Raw genomic sequence first — 15,666 nt, forward strand, 5'->3', positions numbered from 1 at the left:
CACCTGTTGTGTTCCCTGTGTTGCAAGTGACAAGTACCTGTTGTGTTCCCTGTGTTGCAAGTGACAAGCACCCGTGTTGTTCCCTGTGTTGCAAGTGACAAGCACCTGTTGTGTTCCCTGTGTTGCAAGTGACAAGCACCTGTGGTGTTCCCTGTGTTGCAAGTGACAAGTACCTGTTGTGTTCCCTGTGTTGCAAGTGACAAGCACCTGTTGTGTTCCCTGTGTTGCAAGTGACAAGCACCTGTTGTGTTCCCTGTGTTGCAAGTGACAAGTACCTGTTGTGTTCCCTGTGTTGCAAGTAAGAAGCACCCATTGTGTTCCCTGTGTTGCAAGTGACAAGCACCTGTTGTGTTCCCTGTGTGGCAATAGACAAGCACCTGTGGTGTTCCCTGTGTTGCAAGTGACAAGTACCTGTTGTGTTCCCTGTGTTGCAAGTGACAAGTACCTGTTGTGTTCCCTGTGTTGCAAGTGACAAGCACCGTGGTGTTCCCTGTGTTGCAAGTGACAAGCACCTGTTGTGTTCCCTGTGTGGCAAGTGACAAGCACCTGTTGTGTTCCATGTGTTGCAAGTGACAAGCACCTGTGGTGTTCCCTGTGTGGCAATAGACAAGCACCTGTTGTGTTCCCTGTGTTGCAAGTGACAAGCACCTGTTGTGTTCCCTGTGTTGCAAGTGACAAGTAACTGTTGTGTTCCCTGTGTTGCAAGTAAGAAGCACCTGTTGTGTTCCCTGTGTTGCAAGTAAGAAGCACCCATTGTGTTCCCTGTGTTGCAAGTGACAAGCACCTGTTGTGTTCCCTGTGTTGCAAGTGACAAGCACCTGTTGTGTTCCCTGTGTTGCAAGTGACAAGCACCTGTTGTGTTCCATGTGTTGCAAGTGACAAGCACCTGTTGTGTTCCCTGTGTGGCAAGTGACAAGTACCTGTTGTGTTCCCTGTGTTGCAAGTGACAAGCACCTGTGGTGTTCCCTGTGTGGCAAGTAAGAAGCACCCATTGTGTTCCCTGTGTTGCAAGTGACAAGCACCTGTGGTGTTCCCTGTGTGGCAAGTGACAAGCATCTGTTGTGTTCCCTGTGTTGCAAGTGACAAGCACCTGTGGTGTTCCCTGTGTGGCAAGTGACAAGCATCTGTTGTGTTCCCTGTGTGACAAGCATCTGTTGTGTTCCCTGTGTGACAAGCATCTGTTGCGTTCCCTGTGTGACAAGCACCTGTGGTGTGCCTGTGTGGCAAGTGACAAGCACCTGTGGTGTTCCCTGTGTGGCAAGTAAGAAGCACCCATTGTGTTCCCTGTGTTGCAAGTGACAAGCACCTGTGGTGTTCCCTGTGTGGCAAGTGACAAGCACCTGTTGTGTTCCCTGTGTGACAAGCATCTGTTGCGTTCCCCGTGTGACAAGCACCTGTGTTGTGCCTGTGTGGACATGGTATGTTACCTCTGAGGAAGCACCTGCACCCACCTGTCTGACCTGCGGCTGTGTGACCTGCAGCTGCAGCTGACTCTGCCCTGCCTGCGCCCCGGCTACACCTTGCTGAGTCTTCGTTCTGCGAATCGCCAGCATTTGCTCATCGGTCAGCTTCATCGCAGGCTGCTTCAGAATTCCCTGCTTCTGCTCGAACACATAACAGACTCTTTAGAAACAGAAGGCATCAATGGTAAACGCTATACATAACTTCAACATCAACCTTTCAGAATCACAATTCCCTTTTCAGATTCAGATAACAATGCCACATTCATTTTCATATTATCAATGTCTAAATATTTGATATTTATATACTTAATCTGCATAACATATAATACAATATCTTGCTGTTGAACCAAAACATACTTCCAATGGAGACAACCCAAGGCAATACTTCCCTTAAATGAACAGCCAAAAACAAACCCCCTTACAGGACCCATGTTGTGCAGGATAAGATAAAATACATAACATTCACAACCTTTCATTACTATTTCAACCAATTCCGAACAAGACAAGCATGAAAACACCTGGTATCAATTAAACCATATCAGTCAAAGTTTCCAAAGAAAGTAGAATCAAGAAAATCTATGAATCTAAACATACAAAGGCATCTACCCTTACAGCAACATACAAATTCAGGGACAATGCGGGACCACACAGCAATATTCCAGCTGTGTGATGGCAACATGTAAATCAAGTCTGGACCAGACAATCCAGTGATTTGATATTATCAGCAACGATCCATGCTGTTGGGGTACCATGACATTCAATTAACCAAGCCACCGAGTCCGACTACCAATCTATTCACATGACCAGTTCTTTGGCACTAATTCTGACACGGAATCCCAACAGGACCTGTGTTCCGAACTACTAAATATGTTCGTCTTACCGTTGCAACAGATGTGAGGAGTGCTTGGGGAGTACTGATCAACTTCTGTTGTGCAACTAAGGCATTCGGACGCTTGTTGATCTGTTGCCTCATTTGGTCAGTCTGAAAATAAATGATTTTATCAAAGGTTCGGTTTCAAGATATGCTTTAAATGGACACCTTTTTTCTGGTGGACATGACAACCTCCACCAACCTCCACATGTTGCAAATTTATCAGATGACATACATGCCCAACTCAAACTGAGGGAGTGAGCAAGCGTGGTGCAATATTAGCAGTATTCCAGCTACATCATGGCTGAGTGTGCAACAGTCCACGCTGTCGGGGGCCAAAACACACAGTAGTTTGTTGTTGTTTAACGCCGCACTCAGCAATATTCCAGCTATATGACAGAGGTCTGTAAATAATCGAGTCTGGACCAGACAATCCAGTGATTGACATCATGAGCATCGATCCACGCAACTGGAATACCATGACATGAATCAACCAAGTCAGCGAGCCTGACCACCCGATCCCGTTAGTCACCTCTTACGACAAGCATAGTTGCCTTTTACGGCAAGCATAGGTTACTGAAGACCTATTCTACCCTCCATTTTCACAGGTATTATCAAATGTGAGAGTATTTTGACAATACTGACGGTGATGCTGAGTTTCTGTGTCCTGATGGTCTGCTGGGGGTTTTGTGGGCGGACGATGGAAGGCTGTTGTCGTAGGATGTTGATCTGTTGCTGTGAAAAGTTCTTCAGCGCTGACTGATTCAACTGCTGCTGTACCGTGGTGGCTGCAACAGAGGGTGGTGTTGTAAGGCAAGCATAGTACGAGGGACACATGTTTACACGGGAGTGTCTCAGAGCAAGCATAGCACATGGGACACACGTTTACACGGGAGTGTCTCAGAGCAAGCATAGCATGTGGTACACACGTTTACATGGGATATCTCAGAGCAAGCATAGCACATGGTACACACGTTTTCACGGGAGTGTCTCAGAGCAAACATAGCATGTGGTACAAACATTTACACGGGAGTGTCTCAGAGCAAGCATAGCACATGGTACACACGTTTACACAGGAGTGTATCAGAGCAAGCATAGCACGTGGTACACACATTTACATGGGAGTGTCTCAGAGCAAGCATAGCACATGGTACACACATTTACACGGGAGTGTCTCAGAGCAAGCATAGCATGTGGTACACACGTTTACATGGGAGTGTCTCAGAGCAAGCATAGCATGTAGTACACACGTTTACACCGGAGGGTTTCAGAGCAAGCATAGCACATGGTACACACATTTACACGGGAGTGTCTCAGAGCAAGCATAGCACGTGGTACACACATTTACACGGGTAGTGTCTCAGAGCAAGCATAGCATGTGGTACACACGTTTACACTGGAGTGTCTCAGAGCAAGCATAGCACGTGGTACACACACGTTTACACCGGATGTCTCAGAGCAAGCATAGTACTTGGTACACACGTTTACACGGGAGTGTCTCAGAGCAAGCATAGCATGCGGGACACACATTTACGCGGGAGTGTATCAGGTTATTTCAAGGGAGGGGGGGTGACCGTTCTTTCAGGCGGCAGTCAGCAAAAACAATATCATGATGACACACAACACAGCTATATCATGATACAATCAACAAAGAAATAGACCATCCAAATTCAGCAGGTCCCTACCCCAAGAATCATCCTACTGACACACACATGGTCGTCCCAAATAAAACAACTCGCAATGATCAGTAGGCTTTATTAGTAAGAACTATATCTGATTCAAGGCAAATTTGTGTTTCCAAAACAGTTAACAGATTTATTTCTTATTGAGAAATATATTTCCCTCCAAGGCGAGATACATAGTATTTTATCAAGATCATGTGCCCCAATCAGATCTCATCATTCCGACATGGAGGTTTGATAAATTACTTTACTCCACAATGAAACCCTGTCTGGGTGAGTGAGTACGGTGTTACGCCACTTTTAGCAATATTGCAGCAATATCACGGTGGGGGACACCAGAAATGGGCTTCACACATTGTACCCATGTCGGGAATCGAACCCAGGTCTTCGGCGTGACAAGCGAACGCTTTAACCACTAGGCTACCCGACCGCCCCAAACCCTGTCTGGAAGCTTATTACCTTTACCTTTGCCTGTGACTGCGGTGCCCGTGAGTATTCGCTGTGTAGCTAGCTGGGCATGGGCGAGGTTTCCGGATGCTGTTGCTGTGCGCAGTGTTGCTGTGGCCGTTGGGACACCTGCAGCGACCTGGCCTGGCTGTGTCGTTACTGTTGTTATCTCATGGACAGCCACTGGTGCTCGCGCCCGTACAGCCTGTGTCAGGTTGCCTGTCACGGCCTGTCGATAAACCTTGGAAATTGAGTTGGGTGTATCGAGAATCTCAAATATATCAACACTCATTAATACAAGATTAAAACACAGACTTGTCTGTGTTGGTTGAAAAAGCTGTGTCATGTGGAGAATCTCACCCTAGTCTTAAACATTTATTTACTCGTGTTTCTCGTTATGAGTGAGTGAGTTTGATTTTACACCACTTTTAGCAATATTCCAGGATGGTGGGGAACACCAGAAATGGGCTCACACACTGACCCATGTCGGGAATCGACCCCAGGTCTTCCGCGTGACGAGCGACAGCTTTAACCACTAGGCTACCCGACCGCCCCTTCTAGTTATGATCATTTCACCATCTTGTTCAGTTTGTAAACAGTAACTTGCCGTGTCTTGAGTTTAAAAAGTATGAATATGCAATGTCTTGAGTGCAAAAAGTACAGCTAACCTGCTTCAGTGGCAGGGAGTTCAGTGATGCCATTTGATTGTGATGTCACAATGTTCTGCAAAGCATTGGGGTGATTGTTCATTTCATCCCAGCATACCGCCTGTGAAGGCCAGTTTTTGTTTAACACATCCCTCAGGGTTGGTAAATAATCAAGCTGTGCTTTGAACAGTATTTCATGTCATTGAATGCTATGGGATATGTTCACTGATGCAAAGTAAATGCGAGAAACTGACTTACTATTGTTGAGTTCGCCTGACTCATCCGTTTGTTGATGGCAGCAAATGTATTGGTCATTCCTGCTGGGGTGTTGACGACGATGTTGCCGGCGCTGAGGGTGCGTGCTATGGACACTGCCTGCCCCACTGGCATCTTCTGCACAGCGCCGCTCTGCTGCAATGTGAAACAACCAACATTCAAGCAATATCATGACGGGGGACACCAGAAATGGGCTTCACACATTGTACCCATGTAAATCGAAATCCGGGTCTTTGGTGTGACGAGCAAATGCTTTAACCACAAGGCTACCCGCCCTCCCCACATGCATGTTGTAGGAACCCTGAAGTGATGCTCGTTGTAGACGTATATCATTTTGATGAAACCCAAAACACAATAAGTAGGCTGATGACAACCCAGAGCTCAAGATAACTTTTTTAGTAAAATCTAAATATTTTTTACATTTGTATACTTATCCTGCATTACTCCTTAATGCATTCACTGCTTACTTACGACAACTAGAAGGACAGCGCTGCGAAGGTCCTGGGTGAAGAAATAAAGTTGTTGTTCTCAAGTCCCAATCAGTGGCCTTCCGTCGCTGTCCTGTGACCTTGATGACACCTAAGGTCATCTTCACATCACTGCCTGTCGCCCAAGCTCTTAGAAAAACATACTTTTGAGGTTTCTGAAGCCAAAGTGGGGAGGCAAGTCTAACGACGGGTGGGCCTTAAGCGTAGTAATGCAGGATAAGTATACAAATGTAAAAAATATTTAGATTTTACTAAATTTTTTACTTATCCTGCATTACTCCTTAATGCATCTGTATCGGACGGTTTGGAGGTGGGTCAACCTTCAGAATACAGAAACCTCAATAATTCACACCCTGCAATACGACCCCATTTGGTCGATAAACCGTGAAGCGGAAAAGTTCAGACAAAAACGCCATTACGGTAGGGTTGTTCAAAAATCAAAAACATTGAACATAGGAATTAAAGAGAAATTCCCTATACACGCTTAGTAATAAAGAAAATAATAGCTATTCAGCTAATTCTTTACTTACTGCGTCATAGAGCCGTCGCTGACAAACAAGATTGTCTAATATTCTTCCACTGGTGGCGACTGAGTGACTGCACATGGAAGTTGACTGGCTCTGTATAGGGCGAGTTCATTATTTGCGTCAGTGGTTGGCAATCTGCAGGATAACAACCAGAGGGCCAAACTTCGAACGTCTTTGACATCCTCGAGAGTCACAACGCGAAGGTTATGACTAACGAAAATATGTGTCGAATCTCCAGAAATATCCTTCCGTGATTGTTCCAAAACCACAATTGCCGTGTTGAGCCCTGGTAAGGCTGACACCTTGAGATCTTGAGGGTAATTCGCTCTCGGCGAGTTCCGTTTGATGATCTCGTAGGCCTGAAGGATTACTGCGCGTAACCATATAGATATGGTGTTTGCGATTATGCGACTAACTTCTGTCGTGGACGAACCACGCCTTGTCTTGGAGCGTCGAATGAAAACTCGAACTGCTCGCACCGAGCCCAGGAGAACTTCACCATGTACGATTCCCACAATAGTCGATATCGGTGGGATGGTGAAGAACGGTCGGGTTGGCCTGGTAGTAGATTTTAGCAATAAAATCCCAGCATAACCCTAGATGTCCTGTTCCGTGCGTCCCATGCTCAAAACGGATCCGGGTTGAGTCGACCACATGTAGTTCGCTCACCCGTACCGCCATTGCTAATGCCAAGAGAAAACCATTGTTTCCTTGGTGAGGTCCAAGCTCCTCACAGCGATAGCCCGTTCGCGGAGCTCTCTATACTATACCGAGAGTGTAACGAAGGTGTCACGCGCTGGGAAGGAGCTTGAAAATGAGGATGCAATGAGGGGCTCGAAGGGGGCCCTCGCAAACCTCGAAGTACCACGTTCAAGTCCCAATCAGGTGGCTGGAACTTGGCCTTCTGATCCTCAAACCTGAATGAGCATAATATGGCCTGTAGTTCCGTGACCTTAATCACACTGTGATTTTCCGGAAACGGCCAACACTAAGATAATTGCAGCCAATTACGTAGTAATGGTGCTACCTTCCAAGTGTTTTTGGGTACGCAATGTAGGAGGTATTCCTCTAGGAATTGTGACGCAATCGTAGGGTCTTGATTCTTTTCTTCCCTGTAAAAAGTCTCAAGTGATCCCCACTTGTCATCGTCGTCTCTGGGAGAGTAACGATGAACTAAAGCTATAGCTTTGCTGCCCGTGTCGAAATAACCCTTCGCACTTAAACGCCTTTTAAAGACGAACCATGCGTGCAGACGTTGGGTGAGGCAATTTTCTGTTGAGGGTGGATGAGTAGGTTGGACCACTGTGAGAGGGGAAGTGAATCGTTTTAGATTTTTCCGAGCTTGACGAACTACCCTCTCGCCGGTTACCATGGTGCGACCAAAGGAGAGATCGAGATACCTTGTCTCCTTGATCCCCTGTAGCACCTTGGAAGTAAAAGTGGTGGCAGAAGAGTTTTAGTTCTTTGCCCTTCCCAAGTGATACTGAACTCGTCCACCGCCCAAGTCTGCGGATCCGGCAACGGGGAGATATACGTCATGGGTTGGTGGCCTAGGCAAGTAATAAACAAGTCAATGTTTGGTTGCCTGAATTCCTGAAGCAGTAACTGGAATGCTTCTGTGAGAAATTTCCACTCAGTGGGAGCCACCCTGTCTGGACGTGATAAAGTATCGGCCAGTATGTTTCTACATCCGGGGATGTGCTGAACTATGAACCTTAGTCACAGCCGATCCACTAGATGGAAGAAATCTGAATGTCCTTAGAAGTGGAGAGTGGGAGTGTGTTGTTCCCCGATTGCACAGGCACCACACCGCAGTGCTGTTGTCTGTGGATATAGCGAGTCGGGCTAACTGTAGTTGATTCTGCCAATGTGATATAGCCAGAATTAAAGCTTCCAACTCCAAGTTGTTTATGTGCCACTTCCATTGTGCGCCGGGCCATAGCCCTGAGCTTATCTGGTCTTGTAAGTGAAGACTCCACCCCTGAAAAGGGACGTCCACAAACAGGTGTGTATTCGGGGAAAATCCGAATAAACAGACTCCGCAGACATTCAGCGCCACAAATTGAGGCTCTAGCTTAGTTGGTAGAGTGATGGCCTTGAGTGGATCCTGACTCCTGATGTAAGGGTTCAGGAAAAAAATTGAATTGGTCGCTGTTGTAAGCGGCCCATGCTAGTTAACTCCTGTGCCGAGGTGATTAACCCTAGCAACACTTGCCACTGGCGAAGTGTGTGTGGTTGGTGTAGAGTAGATGACAAAAGAAGTAGAAACTTGTGCCATCTGTCCCTCGGTACAGATAGGATATCCTGGTCTGTCTTAAACAGGTCTCCTATGAACTGAAGTCAATAGGAAGGAGAATACTCCCGACTTCGCCTCGTTGATTGTCTATCCCAGTTATTGACATGTGTTGATGATACAGTAGATCGCCCTCCATCTACGACTCGAACCAAGTGTTCGTCACGTGTAGATAGTTATTGGCTTCATTACTCCTGTAAATAGCCATAAGTGTCACTGACATGTCAAATGGGAAATACTACCATTGGTAGTGAACCCCAATGAACTGGACCTGAAAAGTCTACGGTTGGGATGGATAGTCGAGACTGATGAAGAATCAAACGTTCGTTGAACACAGAGATTGTGGATCATTCTCATCTTGTCTGGGTCCTTCATGAGTACCAGGTAGGTGTGAGGATAAAACCCCGGAGTAAAGACTGGGTTGTGAACCCACTCTACAGCTCTTCTTACCAACAGTATGTCTATGTTGGATTTTCCCAATCAAACTGTGGTCAACGGTGGGGTTAACTCTACCCTTATACGGACACCATGATATAGTGCGATAAGTACGAAATCGACCTTGAGACTTGTCTCTGCCACTCCCTTTCTCAGTAAGGGAATGCTGGTCTTCCCTGAGAAACGCGCGTCTAGGCTTATAATTCCCTGACTTGGACTTTCCAAGCTTTTTGGGAACTTGACGTGCGTGTCTGCGATCTGTTCGTTGAACAGGGGAGTAGATGATCAAGGTTGACGTAATAGACTGCCCTTGAAACCAGCATCTCAGTTGGAAACGCTATAAAGTCTTGGGTGTAACGGTAATCACCGTCAGAACGGTCTCAAGATGAATTTTCCTGTGGTCAAACTGACGCTGTAGGAAAAACACCATAGTTTGGAAGTGATCTAATCAGATAGGGTTATCCTCTAATAGATTCTGATCCACTACAAACATTGACGATATTGGTCGCTTAAATCACGGAGCAAATGTGAGTTTTGGAGAAGGCTTCCTCCAATGACCTCGTGGTGTCCCTCTTATTTACCCTGTTATCAGGGGAAGGCGTTACTGACACGAGATGGTCTGCTTCCCAATCGGGTACATGTGCTAAGCTGATCATGTGCCGGTTACGTAACCGGTACACTGTAAGCCTTGGGCTAACGTCATTGTAGAGACCTTGATTGATACGCAGACGCTGCGCTCAGCGCAGGTCTGGAATGTTGGAACAGCGCTAAGCTGATCGTGCGTCACTGGCGTGATAGGAGCGCTTGGGTATCAGTCAGACGCTGCGCTCGGCGCAGGTCTATGCTGGATATGTTGGAACAGCGCTAAGCTGATCGTGCGTCACTGGCGTGATAGGAGCGCTTGGGTATCAGTCAGACGCTGCGCTCGGCGCAGGTCTATGCTGGATATGTTGGAACAGCGCTAAGCTGATCGTGCGCCGATTGCGTAATAGAAGTGCTTTGGTTGTAGTCAAGTGCTGCGCTCGGCGCAGATAAATCAGACACAAAGCTCAAAAGTATTGACTGGATCAAGGCTTGTGTCTAATCTACCCCCATCATAGCATCTCGATACGCTGGTGCTGTCGCCGACGTCACAGATTATCATACATGTATCTGGAAGTGTCCGGCGGCTGAAAAAATAGGAGCAGTTACGATACTCACAAAATCCTCCGGTATTGTTGATTTCGGTGGATGGTGTACTTCTGCAATCACAGTCGTCATAATACCTGCCGATAATAACGGTTGGGTGGTAATGACAGAACCATATGTCATTCGCTATTCTGCGATAGTGACATTCCTCTCGTCTCACGACGGAATAACTGCAAAATATGATTGTGAGTAATCTGCTTTTATATAGTAAACTCGTTGGATTAGAGATTTACATAAAAATTACATTTTGAATTTTGGCGAGCACATCTACGTGCATGCCTATGACCGTGGATAAAGAGCTTTGGGCGATTATTCCACGACAATATGTACACCGAGCAAACATAATTATGTTACGCAATTAAACCATTGAAGAAATGGTACTGGAAGAATGCCGTAGAATTGAACAGTAATCTATCGGCAAAAATACGAATTGCAAGGGTATACAATATTTTTATATACGCAATTCAATGTAAACCAAGGCTATTTACATTTTCATTTAGGGTTTGGAGAGCCCATCTGCGCGCAAACCAAACAACGTGGATGATAATCTTTGTAAGATTTTTCCCACGACAATTAATACCACGCTCAATCATAAGTTACACAATTACATATATATATGTATATTCAATGTCTGTACATATAGAGTAGGGAAAGGGCCACCTAAGTTGGATAACTTTTGCCCAATCCCGTTGACCATATATGTCAATAAAATATGTTTAAATTAAACACAATTACGCCATTGTTGATGAGGCGGTACTGGAAGAATGCCATAGAATTGAACAATAATCTATCGGCAAAAACTACGAGTTGCAAGAGTATACAATAGTTCATATACGCAACTCAATGTAAAACCAAAAATACCAACAAAAAACTATTTAATCGCATAAACATAGGTACGCAATAAAAGAATTGTTGATGAAGCGGGACTGGAAGAAAGCCGTAGATTTGATATTAATCTATCGGCAACCATATTTTTAACGAGTTGAAAAAGTATACAATAATTTTAGTATACGCAACTCACTGTTACGCCAAAGCTAGTAATATTTAAGAACATAAGAATATGTTATACATACGTAGCTGAGAATTGTAAACAATATGACTACCTTGGCAGGCAAACGATTGTAACACAATTCAAAATGGCGGCGAACAACAATATTTTGGCGGGAAAAAAGACAAGCGTCTTTTCACGCCTAATTAATTCACATAAAACTACACAACATGGTGAAAGTAATATGAAAAGAATACATCACCCATCGCAGATCAATTTTTAAGATTGTAGACAAACTGAAGGTCTAAAATTAATCCAAAAGGAGAGCTCCGCTTGGACACGTCCTAGCTGTGCTGCGACAAGCAGTGATGTGAAGATGACCTTAGGTGTCATCAAGGTCACAGGACAGCGACGGAAGGCCACTGATTGGGACTTGAGAACAACAACTTTATTTCTTCACCCAGGACCTTCGCAGCGCTGTCCTTCTAGTTGTCGTAAGTAAGCAGTGAATGCATTAAGGAGTAATGCAGGATAAGTAAAAAATTAAGCAATTGAGTTTTTTACTCTAGGGTTTCTATTTTAATTGGGTTTTTCCCTAAAAATGAGTAAAACATTTTGAGATTTAAAGAATAATAATGAAATAATGTTTTAGATGTATGTAATGGTTCTAAATATAGGCTTGACTCGGAAAGTAAATTAGATCGAAATTGTGTTTCGGAAATTAAATTGTGTTTCAAAAAGGTTCATTGGACATTATATGCATGCTGTTTTCAAACAACTGAGTTTTCCATTTAATGTGTGCGTTTCTGTACGCACGTTAATTGAAAGTAATTGGGTTTTGAATAGTTTTTACACAAATACACAGCTTATCTGTCACTCCACAAACCTAAAACATAATCAGGATGAAAAACTACTCTGGAGACCAAAGTATAACATTTCTTGTTGGAAGGTAAAACGACTTATTTCATAACATATACTCAGAGTAAAACATAGTTATAGTGATGCCAAAGATCAATTCAGAGGACAACTTTTTGGACTAGTTGACATGTCTTTACAGACTTGGGGTTCTTTGAGACAGAGTATACTGAAACCTTGCAGGGGATAACTGAATATATCGCAAGATATTTGGGCCAGCTGACATAAGCTTTTTGTATATCACTTCTGCAAACCTATTACTCAATCAAGTGGGTCATAGTGTTCTTGAGGTTTTCTGGTAAGTATTTTACCTACTCCGTAACGCCTTCATTTGTAATATTTGGGTCAGGGGCCTCATTTCACATCTATTCCCTTCTCTGGGGTTCAGAAACCATACACTGTAAGTGGACCTGCAGAAGACGTTGTACAAACAAACAGCGACAGAACTTACAATGACATTAGTGGAAGCCGTTGCCACGGAGACGAGGGGCTGAAGATGCGAGGCCTGGATGCTGGCAGCCACCACGGGGGCTGTTGTTGTACTGGTGCCCTGCACCACGGTCCCCGCCTGCTGCTGTTGGGCCTGCTGTGTTCGCTGTGCCGCCAGCTGCTGCTCCGCCGCTGCAGCCTGTGGGGAACAACCATAACGTGTGACCTCCCAAAGTTCGAGGGGTGATACTTGTTTTGTTTCTTTGTTGTTTAAAGCCGCACTCAGCAATATTCAAGCTATATGGCAGCGGTCTGTAAATAATCAAGTCTGGACCAGACAATCAAGTGACTGATATGCGCGTCAATCCAAGCAATTGGGATATGATGACATGCATCAGCCAAGTCAGAGACCACCCAATCCCGATAGTCGCCTGTTATGACAAGCATCGTCGCCTGTTACAGCAAGAATGGGATGCTGAAGACCTATTCTACCCCGGATCTTCAGGAGTCTCAAGAGGTGAGGTGAAATAAGTGTTTAACGTTGTGTTCAAGATTATTGCCGTTATATCATGACTTGCATGCATGTGTACGAGACAGGTTTCACACACAGTATTTATTCAGGAAGTTACTTAGACTACAAACACTTCCAACATGGTTACCTCAAAACTCTTGGCTTGTTTGAATACACTACCAACCACCCCTTGTCATGAAACAGTTATAAGGACAAGTTTTACTAAAGTTTGTGACAAAACCTAACAGCAAACTCACAGCTGCAACTTGGCTTTGTTTCTTTTCCCGAGCAATTCGATCGGCTCTGTTGGCTGCCACCTGTAAGGGTGTCAGAGGGGTGTCGTAGATGATGCCGCTCTCCTGCAGGACAGCAGCGTGCTTGGGGTTCTTCATGGTGGGGTTGACAAGGGTCTGCCTCAGCGTCGGGGGCCTCTTACCAGCGATGCCCTTGACGGAGTCGAAGCGGAGCGAGTACAGCATGGTCACCGAGTTGTTGCTGTCCTGGATATATAGCTGACTGGTTCGCATTGGGCGGTTGTTCTTTGTCTGGGAATAAAGGCAGGACAATGAGTCTTGGTCGGAGAAGGAATAAATATTAAGAACATACTAATATAGATCCAAACTTTTAGATGTTTGGCAGCACTTTTATATAAGCACAGTTTTGACAAAATTTTGACATGATTATAAAATATAGAAAACAAAATTGAAGAGGGAGACTATCCTGCTTGGATAAAGGGAGGATAATGATTTTTTGACGTTGCACTTCTTCTCTCCACCGATCTAAACGATCATTCACTTACAAAGAATGTATTGATTGTTTATTATTTTGACGTTTAATGTTGAAAACCACAATTGATCCCAGCTCTATGACCTGTGCAGTCAATTCTGGACCAGACAATCCAGTGATTGACATCATGAGCATCTATCTAAGCAACTGGGATAAAATGACATCCATCAACCAAGTCAATGAGCCTGACCATCCGATCCCATTAGTCGCCTCTTGGGGCAAGAATGGGTTGCTGAGGATCGATTCTACCCCGGATCTTCCCAGGTGGTAAATCAATGAGCTCCACCTTGTATATCCCCTTGGTCTTCTTCTGCTTCCTGGGGCTGATGTCATACAGTATCCTGCCCTCTTCCCTGGGGATGATGACATTCTCGTAGCGACTGCGACACTGTTTGGGTGAGCGATACACCCTGCTGCAGCTGTTGACAACATCGGCGACTAGGTCCCAGTTTGGAATGTGAGCGGGTGCCACCACCATCAAGTTGAGTGGCAGGCTTAGCAAAGTCTGCACAGCCTGTGGAAGAAACGTCATGGAACGATGTCAAGTTTAGTCCAATGATTATTCGGTACTAACAATATGCCAATACTCAAAAGCAAATAAAACAAGTATCTCTCCGACAAGCTTGCAAAGTTTCATTCATGTAATTAGTAGTTTCTGAGAGAAGTTCTCCCCAGTGCACACACTATGTTGTAAAGCATGAAGCAAGGGCCATAACTTGGTAAAACGGGAATGTACAACACCAATTTTCAAACTGATTAGAGATCATGACCAGTAGCATTAGTGCATAAAATTTAATTTCTCCAACTTGAATAGTTTTTGAGAAAATTTGTCCACATTGAGAAGCAGACTAACTCCGTTCCTACGTCACTTCATGATGGGGGATAATAACCCTACAATGCAATTATTGATCAAATAATTTTCACTGAACTACTGGTACAAAATGACCAACTCCTTGGCCCTGTTCCCCAAAGTGATGTTAGTGCCAACCCACTTACTTTAACAAGGACTTACGACTGCTTGATTTTATTGTTTGTTGCGTAACACTGCACTCCACAATATTCCAGCTCTTTGACGGCGGTCTGTAAATAATTGAATCTGGACCAGACAATCCAGTGGTTGATATCATGAGCATGGATCCACGCAATTGGGAAACAATGACATGCATCAACCAAGTCAGCGAGCCTGATAACCCGATCCCCTTTGTCACCTTTTACGGCAAGCATGGGTTGCTGAAAACATGTTCTACCCCGGATCTTCACGGGTCAATCTTGTATTGTAGTTTCCAGTTAACTATTCCAACCTGCAGAAGAGCCCAGTCCTCATGAATGAGCCATTCTGGGTGGTCTGGCGCCGTGTCGAGGACAGGCTTGCTTGGCACAGCGGGTGCAGCTGGACGGTAGGGTTTGATCAAGCCTTGCTTCAGCTTCTGCAGCTTGGCTTCTCTCCTCATCTTCAACAAGGCAGCAGTCGGCCGATCAAACAGAGATCGCGGAACGCGGGGCTGCTCTTCCTTTCGTTGTTTTTGTTTGCGAGCTGAGGGAGAAACTTAAGTTGAGAACCAAAGGAACACAATGACAAAAAGTTCGATTGTCAAGAGTCCGATACTTTTGAAAGATACGTAAATGGCTTAATGACACAAAGTGAAGTTTGTACCTACCTGGGTTTCAAGTGATTCTAAGAGAGGGAAATTCCCCAAACAATTTCCATGACAAAAATGAA

General features: G+C 44.9%; 1 protein-coding gene across 8 annotated transcripts in view; it reads right to left on the bottom strand.

Annotated features, from left to right (window-relative positions):
* Positions 1-15,666, bottom strand: part of LOC124132042 (helicase domino-like) — an 88,284-nt gene that overhangs the window by 5,377 nt on the left and 67,241 nt on the right. For 6 of the 8 annotated variants that reach the window (XM_046495631.2, XM_046495630.2, XM_046495629.2 and 3 more), the window contains 9 exons: positions 15,248-15,480; positions 14,233-14,460; positions 13,418-13,705; positions 12,672-12,848; positions 5,369-5,521; positions 4,476-4,704; positions 2,980-3,122; positions 2,344-2,445; positions 1,452-1,601 (listed from right to left, as the gene is read on the bottom strand). In XM_046495631.2, coding sequence (XP_046351587.2) covers positions 1,452-1,601; positions 2,344-2,445; positions 2,980-3,122; positions 4,476-4,704; positions 5,369-5,521; positions 12,672-12,848; positions 13,418-13,705; positions 14,233-14,460; positions 15,248-15,480 — 1,703 coding nt within the window. The remainder of the gene's footprint in view (positions 1-1,451; positions 1,602-2,343; positions 2,446-2,979; positions 3,123-4,475; positions 4,705-5,368; positions 5,522-12,671; positions 12,849-13,417; positions 13,706-14,232; positions 14,461-15,247; positions 15,481-15,666) is intronic. The other 2 variants (XM_046495627.2, XM_046495626.2) reach the window with 2 other exon arrangements.

The sequence above is a fragment of the Haliotis rufescens genome, unplaced genomic scaffold (genome assembly GCF_023055435.1).
Source record: "Haliotis rufescens isolate VD_foot unplaced genomic scaffold, xgHalRufe1.0.p SCAF_15, whole genome shotgun sequence".
In the NCBI taxonomy this organism is placed as follows: Eukaryota; Metazoa; Mollusca; class Gastropoda; order Lepetellida; family Haliotidae; genus Haliotis; species Haliotis rufescens.